At 35.9% G+C, this 15,030-nt stretch overlaps 1 protein-coding gene across 1 annotated transcript in view; it reads left to right on the top strand.

Annotated features, from left to right (window-relative positions):
* HERC1 (HECT and RLD domain containing E3 ubiquitin protein ligase family member 1) overlaps positions 1-15,030 on the top strand; it is a gene marked incomplete at its 5' end in the record, with an annotated part of 77,248 nt that overhangs the window by 45,227 nt on the left and 16,991 nt on the right. Inside the window, 15 exons of the mRNA XM_079540678.1 lie at positions 1,450-1,566; positions 1,784-2,015; positions 2,844-2,968; positions 3,218-3,438; positions 4,579-4,847; positions 5,290-5,342; positions 6,571-6,771; positions 7,381-7,555; positions 8,244-8,514; positions 9,134-9,347; positions 10,180-10,385; positions 11,218-11,345; positions 12,188-12,315; positions 13,587-13,778; positions 14,653-14,783. Of these exons, the coding sequence (XP_079396804.1) occupies positions 1,450-1,566; positions 1,784-2,015; positions 2,844-2,968; positions 3,218-3,438; positions 4,579-4,847; positions 5,290-5,342; positions 6,571-6,771; positions 7,381-7,555; positions 8,244-8,514; positions 9,134-9,347; positions 10,180-10,385; positions 11,218-11,345; positions 12,188-12,315; positions 13,587-13,778; positions 14,653-14,783 (2,663 nt within the window). The remainder of the gene's footprint in view (positions 1-1,449; positions 1,567-1,783; positions 2,016-2,843; positions 2,969-3,217; positions 3,439-4,578; positions 4,848-5,289; positions 5,343-6,570; positions 6,772-7,380; positions 7,556-8,243; positions 8,515-9,133; positions 9,348-10,179; positions 10,386-11,217; positions 11,346-12,187; positions 12,316-13,586; positions 13,779-14,652; positions 14,784-15,030) is intronic.

Below are 15,030 nucleotides of genomic sequence, written 5' to 3'. Positions count from 1 at the left end.
TGGGAGGCATCTCTTCACAGGTAGGACTGTGCTACTGCTTGCACTTTGCTTCTTAAAACAGAAATCTGTTCCATTCCAGTGTGCATACAGAATGGGGTAACAAGGGAACTGAGCAAATTGTTGAGTGAGAATCCCAGACTGCTGAAGATCTGTCATGTGATCCAAAGCATATGTATATGTTTAATGAGGGCTGCTCTGAAAGTAATGCCTTCTATTTTATTATGTTTGTCCATGATGTCAGAGGTGGAAGTTGGTGCTATGGCAGTAGAGGTTAAACCTTTCCACCAGTATTCCACTTCATTTTGTTGTGATGCAGTCTGACATACTAGAGACTGACTTGGAGGTGGGTATGAAGCAAAGGTGTGGAATTGAATTTCTCCAGGCAGAAAAAAATTGTCCCCTGATGACAGTTCATCAACACTTGCTAAACCTTTATGGAGACTGAACAGTGGGTGTGAGCACAGTGAGGCAGTGCGTGGTGCATTTCAGCAGTGGTGACAGTGGCATGAAAGAAAACCGTGTTCCAGATAGCCATGCAAATTTTATTGTGCTCTTTGTCTTAAGTTTCCGTGGAAATAAATAGGAATAATTACTTTCAGAGTAGCCTACAGATATTTAAATGAATACAGTAGACTAAGTTAAAGTATATTCTTCAAATTTCTTACTTGGTGCTGAGAAACAGTCTATCCTCTTATTCTTTCTCTTACATCCATGCTTTAGTTTGTCTCTTTCTGCTGTTACACTTGTAGCAACTTGTCTGCTCCATCTTCATCTCTCATTTTTTGATGAGGTGACTTGCTTTTGGATCATTATGCAGTGTTTACAACAGAGTTTGTCAGTATATTTAGTGTCTTTGTTGATCAGAGGAAATTATGTTTTCAGTGAAACTTTTTGAGTTGTAATTAATATTTTTAGAGACTCTCGAGTCACTTTGGGCAGAAGTAATACCCATAGCCTGCAGAGAGATTTTTTGATATAATAGCTGTATATATATAATCTGCAGAGATTTTTGGATATATGCCAGCATCTTTGACCCAGAGAGAGATCTTTACTTAAGAGGAATGGGTATTAATGTGATCGCAAAACATTTTTGAATCTTGATGGCAAGGGTAACTTTCATCTTGACTACCTGCATATAAATCAAATAGATAATTTGATAGAATTTGAAACAGAAACAAACTCCTTAGAAATACTTCAAAAGAAATTGTTGCTTAAATATTATGAATGTCCTATTTGATTGAACAGAGGCTGACATAATATAAATGGGACTAAATAGAATAAACGCTGTCTGAGTTCATTGTATCTTGCCTTCTGTTGAAAAGTAACAGCAAGGGAAGTTGTTAAGGCAATTGCTCCCTTATCTGAAGCTAACAAATCTTTGCCAAATCAGAATGAGATTTGCTGAAGTGGAAAAACTAAAGAAAGATCTTTTTTTTTCTGTCTTCTAAGCTTTGTCTGATCCAAGCAGCCGACTTTCAACATCTCCTCCTCCTCCTGCCATTGCTGTTCCATTGCTAGAAATGGGATTCTCCCTCAGGCAGATTGCAAAAGCCATGGAAGCCACAGGTAATCGATAACAATATCAATCTAAACTGAAAAAATAGATTAGTATTACATTGGAACAAATTGTGTTTCATACTTAAGTTTTGCAGTGCTGTAAGTATTTGGGAGAAAAAATGGATTTTTTTTACCATCACTGGTGTAATATAATTAATATATATATGCTGTATATATTATATGTGCAGTATAATACAGTTTTAAATAGTGACTTCAATGCTTTCAGGTGCCAGAGGAGAAGCGGATGCACAGAACATCACAGTGCTTGCTATGTGGATGATAGAGCACCCTGGAAATGAAGATGATGAAGAACCCCAGCCAGATGTGACTGCAGATGCACGACATGGGGCGATAGTCTCTGGCAGTGGTGGAAAATCTGGTGATCATTGTTATTTGCAGTCACCAGGTGATATCCCTTCAGCTGATGCCGCTGAAATGGAAGAAGGCTTTAGTGAAAGGTAACAATGCAGTTTTCCTCTAATACCTTATAATCTCTTGCTGGAATGGAAAGTCATTGTTACTGATGGGAAACACTGTAATGCCATTTCTGCATTTTGTTACATTGGTGAAAGCAAAGATACAATTAAATTACTCTGCACTCTGTGTTTACTTTGCTGTACTGTATATGCACACAACTGGAGAAGAATGTAATTGAGTGTCCTTCCTTCAAAAAAAGAGCAAACAAAAAAATGAAAACAGAGAGACTGCATTTTTACCAGTGAGATAAGTAGTAATAAAGCAGAAATTCATTGGAGAATGTTTTTTGTTTGATAGTTTGTGTTTTTTTCTTCAGTATATTCATGAACACTTACCTTCCTACATTTTTTCTTTTAAAGAAATTTTTGTCTTGTCCAGAGAATTGAACTGAGATTTACATTCTCAGCCATATTCATAACTTTAGATCTAAACAACGTATTAATCTAGTAAGAAAGATTTTACTTTATATTTTAATCCTAAAAGTAGTTACGTTAAGTGACACTTGCTGCAGATCATACCAGCTTTTTGCTAACCAGGGGGGTGAGAACTGCAGTGTGTATTTTGAGAATGCTTTTGTTCAGCTTCCTTGATCCTAATGAGGAATTCATTTATAGGTTTTCTTAATTAATTGTCTTGGGTAAAATGCAATTTCACAGAGAACTCACAGATTTCAAGTGGCAAAAATAGATGATTAAGTGTTACTTGTTGAGGGAATTATTGATGCAGGGACAGAAGTGTTGATTTTATTTCTTTAACAAAGAAATTTTAAATCTGTTTTTTATTTACCTGTTGATTACAAATTCTTGTAGCCCTGATAATATGGATCATGTGGATAATGCTGCTTCTGCAAGTGGACCTCCTTCTAGAAGTCGATCATCTGTAACAAGAAGACACAAATTTGATTTAGCTGCCCGAACACTGCTAGCACGTGCTGGTAGGTGTTCTGAAAGACTTCCAGATTTTTGTTTGTCCAGTAGATGAAGAGGATGGGTGTTGGTACCTAGCATGAAAGTTACACAAGTCTCCTTTGCAGATGTATATCATTGTGTCTTTAGATTAAGTGTTTTGCATGGTGAGAGAAAATAGTGATTATCTGAATTTAAAAACAAGGAAAAATATAGCTGAAAGTGGATTTATGCTTATTACATGCAAAATAAAAGTACTGTTTTCTTTTGCACTCGAGCGGGATTATACCGCTCTGTACAGGCCCACAGAAATCAGAGTCGAAGAGAAGGGATATCTTTGCAGCAAGATCCAGGGGCTCTTTATGACTTCAACTTGGATGAGGAGTTGGAAATTGACCTTGACGATGAAGCAATGGAAGCTATGTTTGGTCAAGACCTGGCTAGTGATAATGATATTCTGGGAATGTGGATCCCGGAGGTATTGGATTGGCCTACCTGGGTGTGTGTGACTGCAGCGGGGGCTGCTTTAACTTACTGCTCTTTGCATGTTTGCATTTCTTAATTTAAAGTAACATGCATAAGTTTATATCTCAGTTTGAAATAACTTACTAAAAGCCAGCAATGCTAAAATCTTGTGTTCTGTAGCTTCACTTTTAGCTTAAGAATAATGCTTTCTTGTGTTTCTTACTCTATGCTTCCTGTACAGTTTTCCTGCCCTCTTCCCTGAAAGGTGACAACAGAACTAGTGTGTTTGTTTTGATGATAGTACTTAAAAAGCAAATTAGGCCACATTGTCTGGCAGTGAAATTGTTTTACTTAATAATAATAAAATTAGCAATAATAAATCTCATTTGTAGCAACATAATTTGCACTTAAATCAGTTTTGTCCTCTTGATTTCATCATGTCATGTATATGTCAGCATCTGAAAAGGATTTATACACTGTCCTCATTCAGTTGTTGTATAGCTTAGTCAAAGTACTTTTGGGATGGAAGAGAAATATATTAACAGTAGGTTGTTAATCTTTGGATTATCCATCTCAAGATGATGACCAGCCTACAAGACTAAACTTTCATCTCCTAATTGTAACAGTACTTGATTCTGATATGGAAGCAAGATGCAGTATGCATGTGTAATCTTCAGAGACTTTGCTTCACTGGAGCATCTTGATGAAAGCACTTAGGACACAGGAGTAGTTCTAGAAGAATAAACTATAAATTCAGATAGAATCGTGGAATGTATTGACACAGCTTATTGTTTTGCACAGTAAATGTAAGGGCTGATTGTCTGCAAACAATGGATTCTTTTTTCCTTAATAATCTAGTCTCATGCAGGATAATTTAAACACAGTATTAAATGTAAACTAGCAATGTTGTGTGTGAGAAATGCTAGTCAGGATTTTTTTTAGTCAAATCTGAAATGAAATAGGAAGATTTTAAATTTATGTCCCAATGTTTTTCCTCTTCTGAGATGATCTGGTTGTCTGTTTCTGCTTTGTCCTTGTGCAAGGTTACCACACACATTCTACTTTGTGTAGTAGAAATGGGCAGAAACATCCATTTAACAATATTGGCATGTTTTTTAATATCGAGTATGAAGATGTTTTTCCCTGTAAGTAACGTGAGAATCTTATTACGCAGCATGTTTGTGAATCTGAAGACAGAGAAGAAGTAGTGGTTTGTGAACTGTGTGAATCAAGTGTTGTCAGCTTCAATCAACACATGAAAAGAAACCATCCAGGCTGCGGGCGCAGTGCCAACCGTCAGGGCTATCGTAGCAATGGCTCCTATGTGGATGGATGGTTTGGTGGTGAATGTGGAAGTGGAAATCCTTACTATTTATTGTGTGGTGTCTGCAGAGAGAAGTACTTAGCCCTGAAGAGTAAATCCAAAACATCAACTTCAGAAAGGTACAGAAATAAAAGAGTGGAACACTGTATTGAAGGAAAAAAAGAAATTGGAAGTATCAACTAGTCTATGAATTTTAAGAAATTGAATGAAGAAATACAAATTTATGATAGAATTAATGTCTTTATTTAACTGAGGCTTGAAATCTTTGTTTGTCTTCATTAATCTTTTTAATGGAAAAAGGAATTATTTCTTGGAATCTTGCTTCCTGTTGCAGATCTTGAAAAACTTTTTTTCTGAATATGCCATTACTTTTATGTACCTTTTCTACATTCATACTGCAAAATACATTGTTAATTACTCTTGCTATTTCCAGAACTCATATATGTATTTACATAGCAGTAAAGTAACCTTAGAGTAATCCAGGTTTAAAATTGGTATGCGTGTATATAAATGATAGAAGCCACTTAATTGGTTTTTTTTCATTCTTTTTTTTTCTTATAGGTACAAAGGCCAGGCTCCTGATTTAATAGGTAAACAAGACAGTGTCTATGAAGGTAGGTTTTCAAGTTTTTGAAGATACTGAATACTTCTGAAGTGCTTTTCTTTCTCCATAAATGCAAATAAACGTGTAATGAAACTCTACTTGAAGATACCTTCAGACTAGATTTAGTGCTTTCATTGTTGCTTTTAAGTTCAGATGGAAATAAATCAGTGACGTTTTTTCCCTTGTATTTCATTTGCTGTCTTGTAATTAATTTTGGTGAATGAGCTGTTGTAGTTTAAACTACATTCAGTCTACGTGAAGTCTAATATTCAAATACATTTCTTCAGCTGCCTTTTTAGGAGAGGTTAATTAGCATAAGTTACCCTCTGGAAATTTTGGCCTTAGGCTTACACTTCTATCTTCTTATTAGTTGAGAGTGTCTCAATAATGTCCTTCACACCTGATCAAATTATTTCTAATGACTGGAGAAAATCTTTCTCATGTGATCCTTTGAATCTGGGCCTTTTTGTAGCTTATACAATCACAGTCATATGAGTTGCCACATGTGTAGATTTAAATGTGAGTGTTCCCAAATTTAAGGGCAGGTTTTTTTGTTTTTTTTCCAGCAGATAAAAGCTGTTGAGATTGTAACTATGGAGAGTGAGTTAGAGAGGGAAAAAGAAGTAAATCTAAATTGATGTCTGTGTAAATGTCTGGGAAATGAATGGAGTAATGGAGTACATAATTTAATTACAATTATGGGATGGGGGGTGCAAACTGAGGTATGGGAAGGAAAAACAAAGGCCTGGATAGTACAATAATGACCTAAGAGCTTGCACATACTTTTTGATAAATGTGAACATGAGAAGCCTCCAGTATCTGTCTTTACTGTTCAGTCCTTTAGAATATGTATCTCCTGTTGTGATTTAAAACGTTACTGTATGTTCACACTTCCTGATGTATTTCCGGTTGTAGAGTTGTCTTTTTGTTAGATACAGGGACCTCTTGTTTCTGTGTTTTAACAAACAGCTAAATTGATGCCTCAGAGAATCTTCTATAAAATTTGTGTGATAGAAAAAAAAGACCAGATTTAATGAAGTGGGGCAAAAGGGGGGTTTTGTTTTTCTAGTTCACTTAATCTTGCTATTGGCACAACATGAAGATGGGAGTCAAGGCTACTAAGCTGCTGACTGCAATTCATATTTTATTCCTCATATTGATATTTTTTAAAATTAATTAACATTATTTACTACTTTCAGATTTTAAAGTTACATTTAATTGTACTTTTCCAATTCTAGAAGACTGGGATATGTTAGATGTAGATGAGGATGAAAAGCTGACAGGAGAAGAGGAGTTTGAATTACTGGCTGGACCTCTTGGGTTAAATGATCGACGTATTGTACCTGAACCTGTGCAGTTTCCTGACAGTGACCCTCTAGGTGCATCAGTTGCAATGGTGACAGCCACCAACAGTATGGAAGAAACACTGATGCAAATAGGTAAATTTGATACGAATTTAATTCACAGAACACATACATCCCCTCTGGTGTGATTTTATAGGATTGTTGCAGAAATATTTTGACAGTCTTTCCTGCTTTCCTGTTTCATAAGGAAACTAATACAGATTCTTAATTTTCCTTCTATTTTAAAAGTCAGTGAGGTATGCATGGCATTTTTGTTAGCAGACATGAAGCTTTGGTTTACTAACAAAACTGTGACCAAAGTTTTACAGTGAATGGTAGTAGCATGTTTTTTTCACAACTCAGAGATTCATTGATTTAATTGGTGATTTACTGATCGTCATACTGAAATGCAGGATAGGTATTTAACTTTGTAGATCCCTTTAAATGGGCAAGGGAAGCAGAGGAATTAGCATTAACATCAGTACTGTCAAATTGCTACCTATCAAGTTTTGAAAAAAAGAAATAATTAAACTATGTAGAGTTTTAGAAGTGTATTTTCTGCTCAGTCATCACCACTTTCTATATTTCTGACATGCTGAAAACTGAAGCCTTTTTTAAAAACCCTATGCCAGATTTGCTTCTGTGCTTATTACCATATGATGTTTTTTTGCTCTTTAAACACTAACACAAATTGTTATTTCCAAGGTTGTCATGGCTCTATAGAAAAAAGCTCTTCTGGCAGGATAACATTAGGAGAACAAGCAGCTGCCCTAGTAAATCCACACGACCGTGTTATGGCCTTAAGAAGAGTGACAGCTGCTGCACAAGTCCTTCTTGCAAGAACTATGGTTATGAGAGCACTCTCACTTTTGTCTGTCAGGTTTGTGGCATTCTTAGCAAAACTTTTTCATTTGAATCTAGTTATGTCGTAATGTTTGGTGTAGATGCACTTTTGTGATTAATTTGGGAAAGTGATGCTCTTTTTATGTACTTAATTCATGTTATTAAGAGAGAAACTTTCGTTGATTTTGTTCCTTCAAACCCTATCTTCAAACTTATTGAAAGATACTTCCATGTCTCACATTGAGAGCAGACTCCAGTAACATTGGCCACTCAAAACATAATGATTCTGTATCTGCCAATTGGCTTTTGTTTAAGACAAGTACTAGAAATAAAAGGTAAACATTGTAGGAAAGAAGACATAGTGCAGGATTTGATGCTATATGAGGATGTGAAGAAGTCACAGAAATCTGATGTCTGTTACCATAGTGTAATTCTAAACATGAATTATCCATATAACATTGTTCATGAGCTAAACTTAAGTTTTTTTCTTAGGACAAGACTATAAAATATATATATTTTTTTTAATCTTCACCCTTAAGTTAAAAGGAGTGAAAGGACACTACAGCTTTGTTTCTGCCTCTTCCCTTTTCCCCTGAATGATAATACTGTCCAGCTAACCAAGCAGGCAGTGTTCAGTAGTGGTTTGGGAATAGTTTTGTCCAAATACAATTTTACTTCTAATTACGCTAAAAAAAACCAAGAGCATTTCTGTTCATTTTTGACAGTGGTTCCAGTTGTAGCCTGGCAGCTGGTCTTGAATCCTTGGGATTAACAGACATAAGAACTTTGGTTCGTTTAATGTGTCTCGCTGCAGCAGGGAGAGCAGGGCTCTCCACGAGTCCATGCACTGTGTCAAGTTCAACAGAGCGATCTAGAGGAATCCACAGCAAAACAAGCAAGCCTATATCATGTCTTGCCTACCTGAGCACAGCAGTGGGCTGTTTGGCATCAAACACTCCTAGTGCTGCTAAACTTCTGGTGCAATTGTGTACGCAGGTATGGTATGTATATTGAACTACTTCTACATGAGATTAAGCATTCCCTTTTGTTCCTATTTATAAGTTGTGCTTTTTTGTTCTAAACTGTGAGATTGCCCTCTCCGACTCTTTAACTGAGTCAGTTGTGGAATAGAGATTCTTTGTGATGATACACAGCTGTGGAAATGCTGTGGTGTTTCATGCATGTGAAGACACTTACGTGTAATCAGAATGATTGCTTACTTTGTTATTTGGAGTTTGAAATATAATCATGCATTAATACAAGTTTTTGGATGGAATAATGAACTTGATTACGCGTTACTGCATCCTACACTCAGGCGCAAAAAATTCATAAGAAGTTCTCCTAGAAGCTCATTAGTTTTTGCTGGTATTTGTGGTTACTTGAGACTGACTGTTTGTTGATTGATTGATCCCTGGATCTGAATGGCTGGTTCCACTGAGACCAGATATTCAATCCCCAGGTCAGAAGAATTAAATTCCATGTTGCACATGGAATTGGGGGCTGAGAATTTCTACCAAAATATTTTCAAACTTTAAACTATGATTTCTTTCCAAATATAATCATTTTTAAAGATTTTTTTTTTAGTTATTTATTTTATTTTATTGTTTATTTTCAGAATTTGATTTCTGCAGCAACCGGTGTAAACTTGACCACAGTTGATGATCCAATTCAACGGAAATTTTTGCCAAGCTTTTTAAGAGGAATCGCTGAAGAAAACAAACTTGTAACTTCTCCAAACTTTGTGGTTACTCAGGCGCTTGTAGCACTGCTGGCAGACAAAGGGGCCAAACTGAGGCCAAATTATGATAAGGCAGAATTTGAAAAGAAAGGTATGATAAGGCTTTTATTTATACTAATCACTTAATTGTTAAATCTTCGATCTCTCATTTCTGTTTAAGGAAAGATGCTAGAATAATCTATACATAGATTTGCTCACAAAAATAGTTTATGTTGTGTTATAGTTTAGGGCACAAATTACTTAGAAAGATTGATTTATTACGTAACTAAATTCTCTATCACTTTAAAAGAAATCTAAACATTTGTGTGTATTGAAAGCTGTACAAGTGTGGTGTTCAGCCCCAGTTGTGCCACATACTGACATTAAGGGGAGTAATTAATAATTAAGGGGAATAGTTGATTCCTGGTACCTGAGTACTTTTCTGTCTCTGGTGCACAAAATGTTGTTACCTCTGCTGTTGAGAGGTCAGGGAACTGAAAAGCAAGTTCTGAAAAGCCTGAAACACCAGGCTGTTTCTTTGTTCAGGGGAGGGAAGGACATCCTTAGAGCAGCTTACCTCAGAGGATCCATTTTGCGGTTTAGACAGTGCTTGCTCTTAGAACGACCATTTTCCATGTGGTGAGAATAAGAATATTCATAATTCTCTTGTTATGGTGTTTTGGGTATTTTTGTGAAATTTTAAAGGGGGCTGTATTTTCTTGGTATCAGAACAGGTTTTCTTCCTAATAGTTAATGTAATTGCAACGTTCTTATAAAATGCTTGTTAATCTTTTTCTTCTTTTTTTTCTGGAAATTATGGCTAATGCTGTGTTCATTTATGTACTTCTGTTTGGTACTCATCTAGGCATCATCTCATTGTTTTGTTTAAGCAGGTTTAATTGCCCATTTGTATGCCCATCCTTCCTATGATCCTTCTGCTGTAGGCCCTCTGGAGCTGGCTAATGCACTAGCAGCCTGCTGCCTTTCTTCAAGGTTATCTTCACAACATAGGCAGTGGGCTGCTCAGCAGTTGGTGCGAACTCTTGCAGCTCATGATCGTGATAATCAAACTATTCCTCAGACCCTCGCTGATATGGGGGGAGACTTACGAAAATGTTCCTTCATAAAACTGGAAGCTCATCAGAAACAGGTGATTTCCCCCAAAATTACGTGAATTTTAATGCTCTTCTTCCTTTTTTTTTGAATTGAGAAGAAAAAAAAAAATTAAAATGATTGTTTTATAAATACACTGACTGAGATATTTCCCACAAAATGTAATGTTTTTGTGATGAACTACATTATTGCTTGAAGGTATCTCCAATATATAATAGTGCATACTTTCTTTGAAGCTTCTATTACAGGAGGCAAGAAACTGTCCTCACAGTGCACTACATGTAGAATCAGCTTTTCTTGGGCTAGATAGTAGAATCATAGAATCATAGAATTGCTCAGGTTGGAAAAGACCTCAAAGATCATAAAGTCCAACCACAACCGAACCATGCTGCCCTGACTCTAACAACCTCCACTCGATCGTGTCCCTGAGCACCACTCCACATGGTTTTTAAACACATCCAGGGATGGTGACTCAACCACCTCCCCTGCCTGGGGAAGCCTGTCCCAATACTTAACAATCTTTTCTGTAAAGAAGTTTTCCTGATATCCAATCTAAACCTCCCCTGGCGCAACTTGAGTCCATCTTAATTTAGATCTTAATTTGCAGTAGTTTTTCTGCTATAGTAGTTAACATCTTATTCTGGTACTCTGTGCAATAGCATCCCCATGGAGCATGGGTCAAGTGCAACGTCCTCATAAAATATACTTACACTGTACAATATTGTAAATGTGGAAGAGCATATTGTGTTTTTCATCAATGCAGGATGCTCTGTTCTGGTGGCTTAAGTTTGCATTGTTATTAGTGAACAAAGTTACCAAAGCTTTAGGTTTAAACTCCATTTTTGCCATGATCTCTTTAACATTTGTAGGTCATGACATGTGTTTGGTGCAATAAAAAGGGACTTTTGGCGACTAGTGGAAATGATGGCACCATAAGGGTGTGGAACGTTACCAAGAAGCAGTACTCACTGCAACAGACATGTGTGCTCAACAAATTGTAAGTCAATTCTTTGTAACTGTGAGATATTTAATTTACGTTGTAGTTGTGCAAGGTAATGAGAAGAGCCAATCCTGCAGTATCTTCTGCACAGGAATCATTTCATCTTTCTTTTTTCCTAAGATTGTTACTGTGTTTATGGCAGGCAATGTAAGATAAAACTGAAAGCAGAACTTGAACATCATGCTGATTAGAGTCATCTCAGAGATAAGGAGATCATGTTAAAACTGTTAAAAATATTCTTAATCATTCATTATGAGGGGAAATTATTAAAATATTACTCTAAGGGACTATGATATACGAGAGGAATAAAAAGATAAAATATTCCTTTGGAGGTTCCTGTGAACAGTTTAAATCTATAACATAATTGTGAATGTGGTGGTTCCAATGAAGTGTGGGGAGAAAAAAAAAAAGAATTTGTGACTTCTGGGCTTCAGGAGCCTAGAGTTCCTGCTGCTCTTTCATGGAATTGTCTGGGAAGGACTTTTCTATCATTTGGATGTGTCCAAAAAAGAAGGAAGAAAAAGATTAAAATCTGATTCCTCAGTACAGATTATGTGAGTTAACTCAGAAGAGTAAAGAAACAATAATGAACCAGAAGGTTGATAGATGGTGATTTCTTAGCAGTTCTTAAATTTTGTTTGATGCTACTCATTTTATAATTTGTAGTTGTTTTAAATAGAATGTAGGACTGTGAGCAGGGAAGAATAAATTTATTGTGTAAATCTAAAATGATGGCAGAAAGACTTTGGATTTTAGTTTAAATATTTCATGAATTCTCTCTTTTCCTGTCTGCCTAAAGAAAGTGCTCTTTTTAATTGTATTACTCTGTACTGTTGCAGAGAGGGCGATTCTGAAGAAAGTCTGGGGTCACCCAGTGACCTCAGTTTGTCTCTCATCTGTTGGAGCATCAGTGGCAAGTATCTGGCTGGAGCTACAGAAAAGATGGTGAACATATGGCAAGTCAATGGTATGCACTGACTACCTGTAAACATTTTACAGTAAAATGTATTTGTAAATAAAACTGCTAAGTTACTGAATATTTGTTAACCTAAGTATTTGTGTGTGCTCTCCAGTTTAGTATCTGCCATTTTCCATAATATCTTGTCAATCTATTTAATTAATTAAGGCATTAACCACAAATCAATACGTGTCTTAAAACTAAATGGATAAACTGAGTACCATATACAAATTCTTGATGTCACTGATGTGTTTAGGTTTGAGACTTGATCACTTCTGGTGATTTTTGTTTGCAAATATGGTGTTCTCCCATAGTCCACAAGACTTACCTTCTTCAAAAGGCATGGAGAGTGCCAAAACTACTGAAACAATGCAGGGATGGCTGATGACAGTGTTCAATGAGAAGGAAAACCTTTTGAGAGTAGGATGTGTGAGGTTGGTTTGTTTAGTTGAACAAAAGATCTGGGAGGAGTAAGATTATAAATTGAAGATTATAAATTGTTACATTAGGAAAGTAAACACTAGGAGAAACCTGTGGAGCAAAAGCAGCTATGCAAGCAAATGGATATTATTGATACAGGAAGAAATGGAAATAAATAGGCCATAAATAACTGCAAGAAAGATTCTGGTATTAAAATGCTTGTGATATCAAATGATTTCTAAGGAAGAATGACAACTGGGAAGGAAATACTTCTTAAGATGTGTTAGAGAAACTGCATTGTGATAAGGAGGACTGATCTTGATCCAGAAGGGCCTTTCTTAATTCATTGATTCACTTTGCAAGAGTCTGTAAATGTATTCTCTAACATCCTTCCTGTCATTTGTGCTGTTTTTAACTAATCCACCATAATTTTAAAACTCTGGGAAAATTGTTAGTCACTTGGTCACTTGTAATCTGTGAAACATCTTTCTGTTGTTTTGTACTTATGAAAATCAGTGGTTAAACTCTCCGTGTTAACAGACAATTCACAAGAAAAATGTAAGTGATCTGAGTACTGAAGAATTTAGCTTTCTCCTTTAATAAAACTGTTTATCTTGGATGAACATTGAGATTTATTGTCTATGTTTTGTGTAGGTTAGTGGTCCATTGCTTCACTGTCTCATCACTTAAGTGAATTTGTCATATATTCTAGCTCTAGACTATAGACTCTTCTCATATTTTCTCATGGAAGGTATTTCTGCTGTATTATTTTCTTTATGAAGATGAAATAATTTTAAATAATTAAATTCAATGCTTTAAATAATTAAAAATAATTTTGAAATATTTTTGGGCTTTCCCAGGAGGAAAAGGATTATTAGATCTTCAGCCTCACTGGGTATCTGCACTTGCTTGGCCAGAAGAAGGGCCAGCTGCAGCATGGAAAGGAGAATTATTGTTAATTGGTCGTATGGATGGGTCTCTTGGACTTATTGAAGTTGTGGATATTTCAACCATGCACCGGATAGAACTGGAACACTGCTACAGAAAGGATGGTAGGTGACTGTATCAGTATTTAAGTAGAGATTAAAATTAGTAGTGCCTTAGTTAAATTTTGAGATTCCTGCCATAAAAAAGAAAAAGCGATATACGTAGGTTACTCTGAAAGTAATGCCTTCTATTTGTTTCCATGGAAACTACAATAGATATAGAAAATACTGTAAGGCTATTTAAAGGAGCAAATTTTCAGCATCAAAACATTCTTTTTCAACATATTTTTAACCTGGTCACCACCATTAGCTGTGCATTTTCACCAGCAGTGGAAAAGAGGTTATAATATTTGCATTAATTTTGCTTTAAATTGCCACGTTGGCTGTATGACTTAAAAGAATTGAAGACACAGATTTTTTGCAGCGTCTCCTTTGTCTATAGATGGTTTGTAGACGATATCATCTGAATTCCATAATTACACCCATTTTTATTTATAGTTCTGGTCACTGAGGACATCGAATAGCACATCTTGGGTAGCATTTTTGGTTTTCCACTAAGAATGTGGCTTCGTCTAGAAATGTGCCATTTTTTGGGCAGAATCAATGGAGGCAATACGTACTAACAAAGGCTGACGTTGCTTTCAGTGGTTTTCTTGGAAGCAGCCCAGCGCAGTTCCTTTCCCCGTGTCAAGAATGTATATATCCAAGTATTTTAATGAAGGAGAATGATAACAAAAAATTACAAAATGATCTCAACTTCTGTGATCGCATTCTCTTTTGTCTTTATATACAAATTGAAGAAAATACTCAGACAAAAAAAAGTCAAGTAACTTGAGGGGGAAGTTATGCATTTAATGTTTTATGCAGTCACACTGTCAAAAACTTCTGTCAGGACTGATGCTCAGTTTGGGTTAATTAAGCTTTGTGTTGTCTGTCACAGTTTCTGTCACATGCCTGGCCTGGTTCAGCGAAGATAAACCATTTGCAGTTGGCTATTCAGATGGGAAATTGCTAATAGGAACAAAGGAACCACTTGAAAAAGGAGAAATCATTCTAGTTGATGCACACAAGGTAGAGTTAGTTGTTTAAAAATGTATCTGTAATTTCAGCAGGAAAGGATCTGCTTAAGCTATTTTGTGTATTCGAAAGCTATTTATAAAGTCAAGAGCAGATTATTTATTTCTGGTACATTGAACACAATTGAGTTCAGAGGAACAGTCTACCAAATTTAAATTAAAAAAAGGAATAAGAATTATAATCCTTTTGCTATTAGAGATTGCAAAGTGTGTTTAGATTCAGCAGTGTATTAAAGGTGTAT

Source organism: Tetrao urogallus (assembly GCF_951394365.1).
Source record: "Tetrao urogallus genome assembly, chromosome: 11".
In the NCBI taxonomy this organism is placed as follows: Eukaryota; Metazoa; Chordata; class Aves; order Galliformes; family Phasianidae; genus Tetrao; species Tetrao urogallus.
Note: the sequence above shows the minus strand (reverse complement) of the source record. Positions and strands in the feature narration are given on the sequence as shown.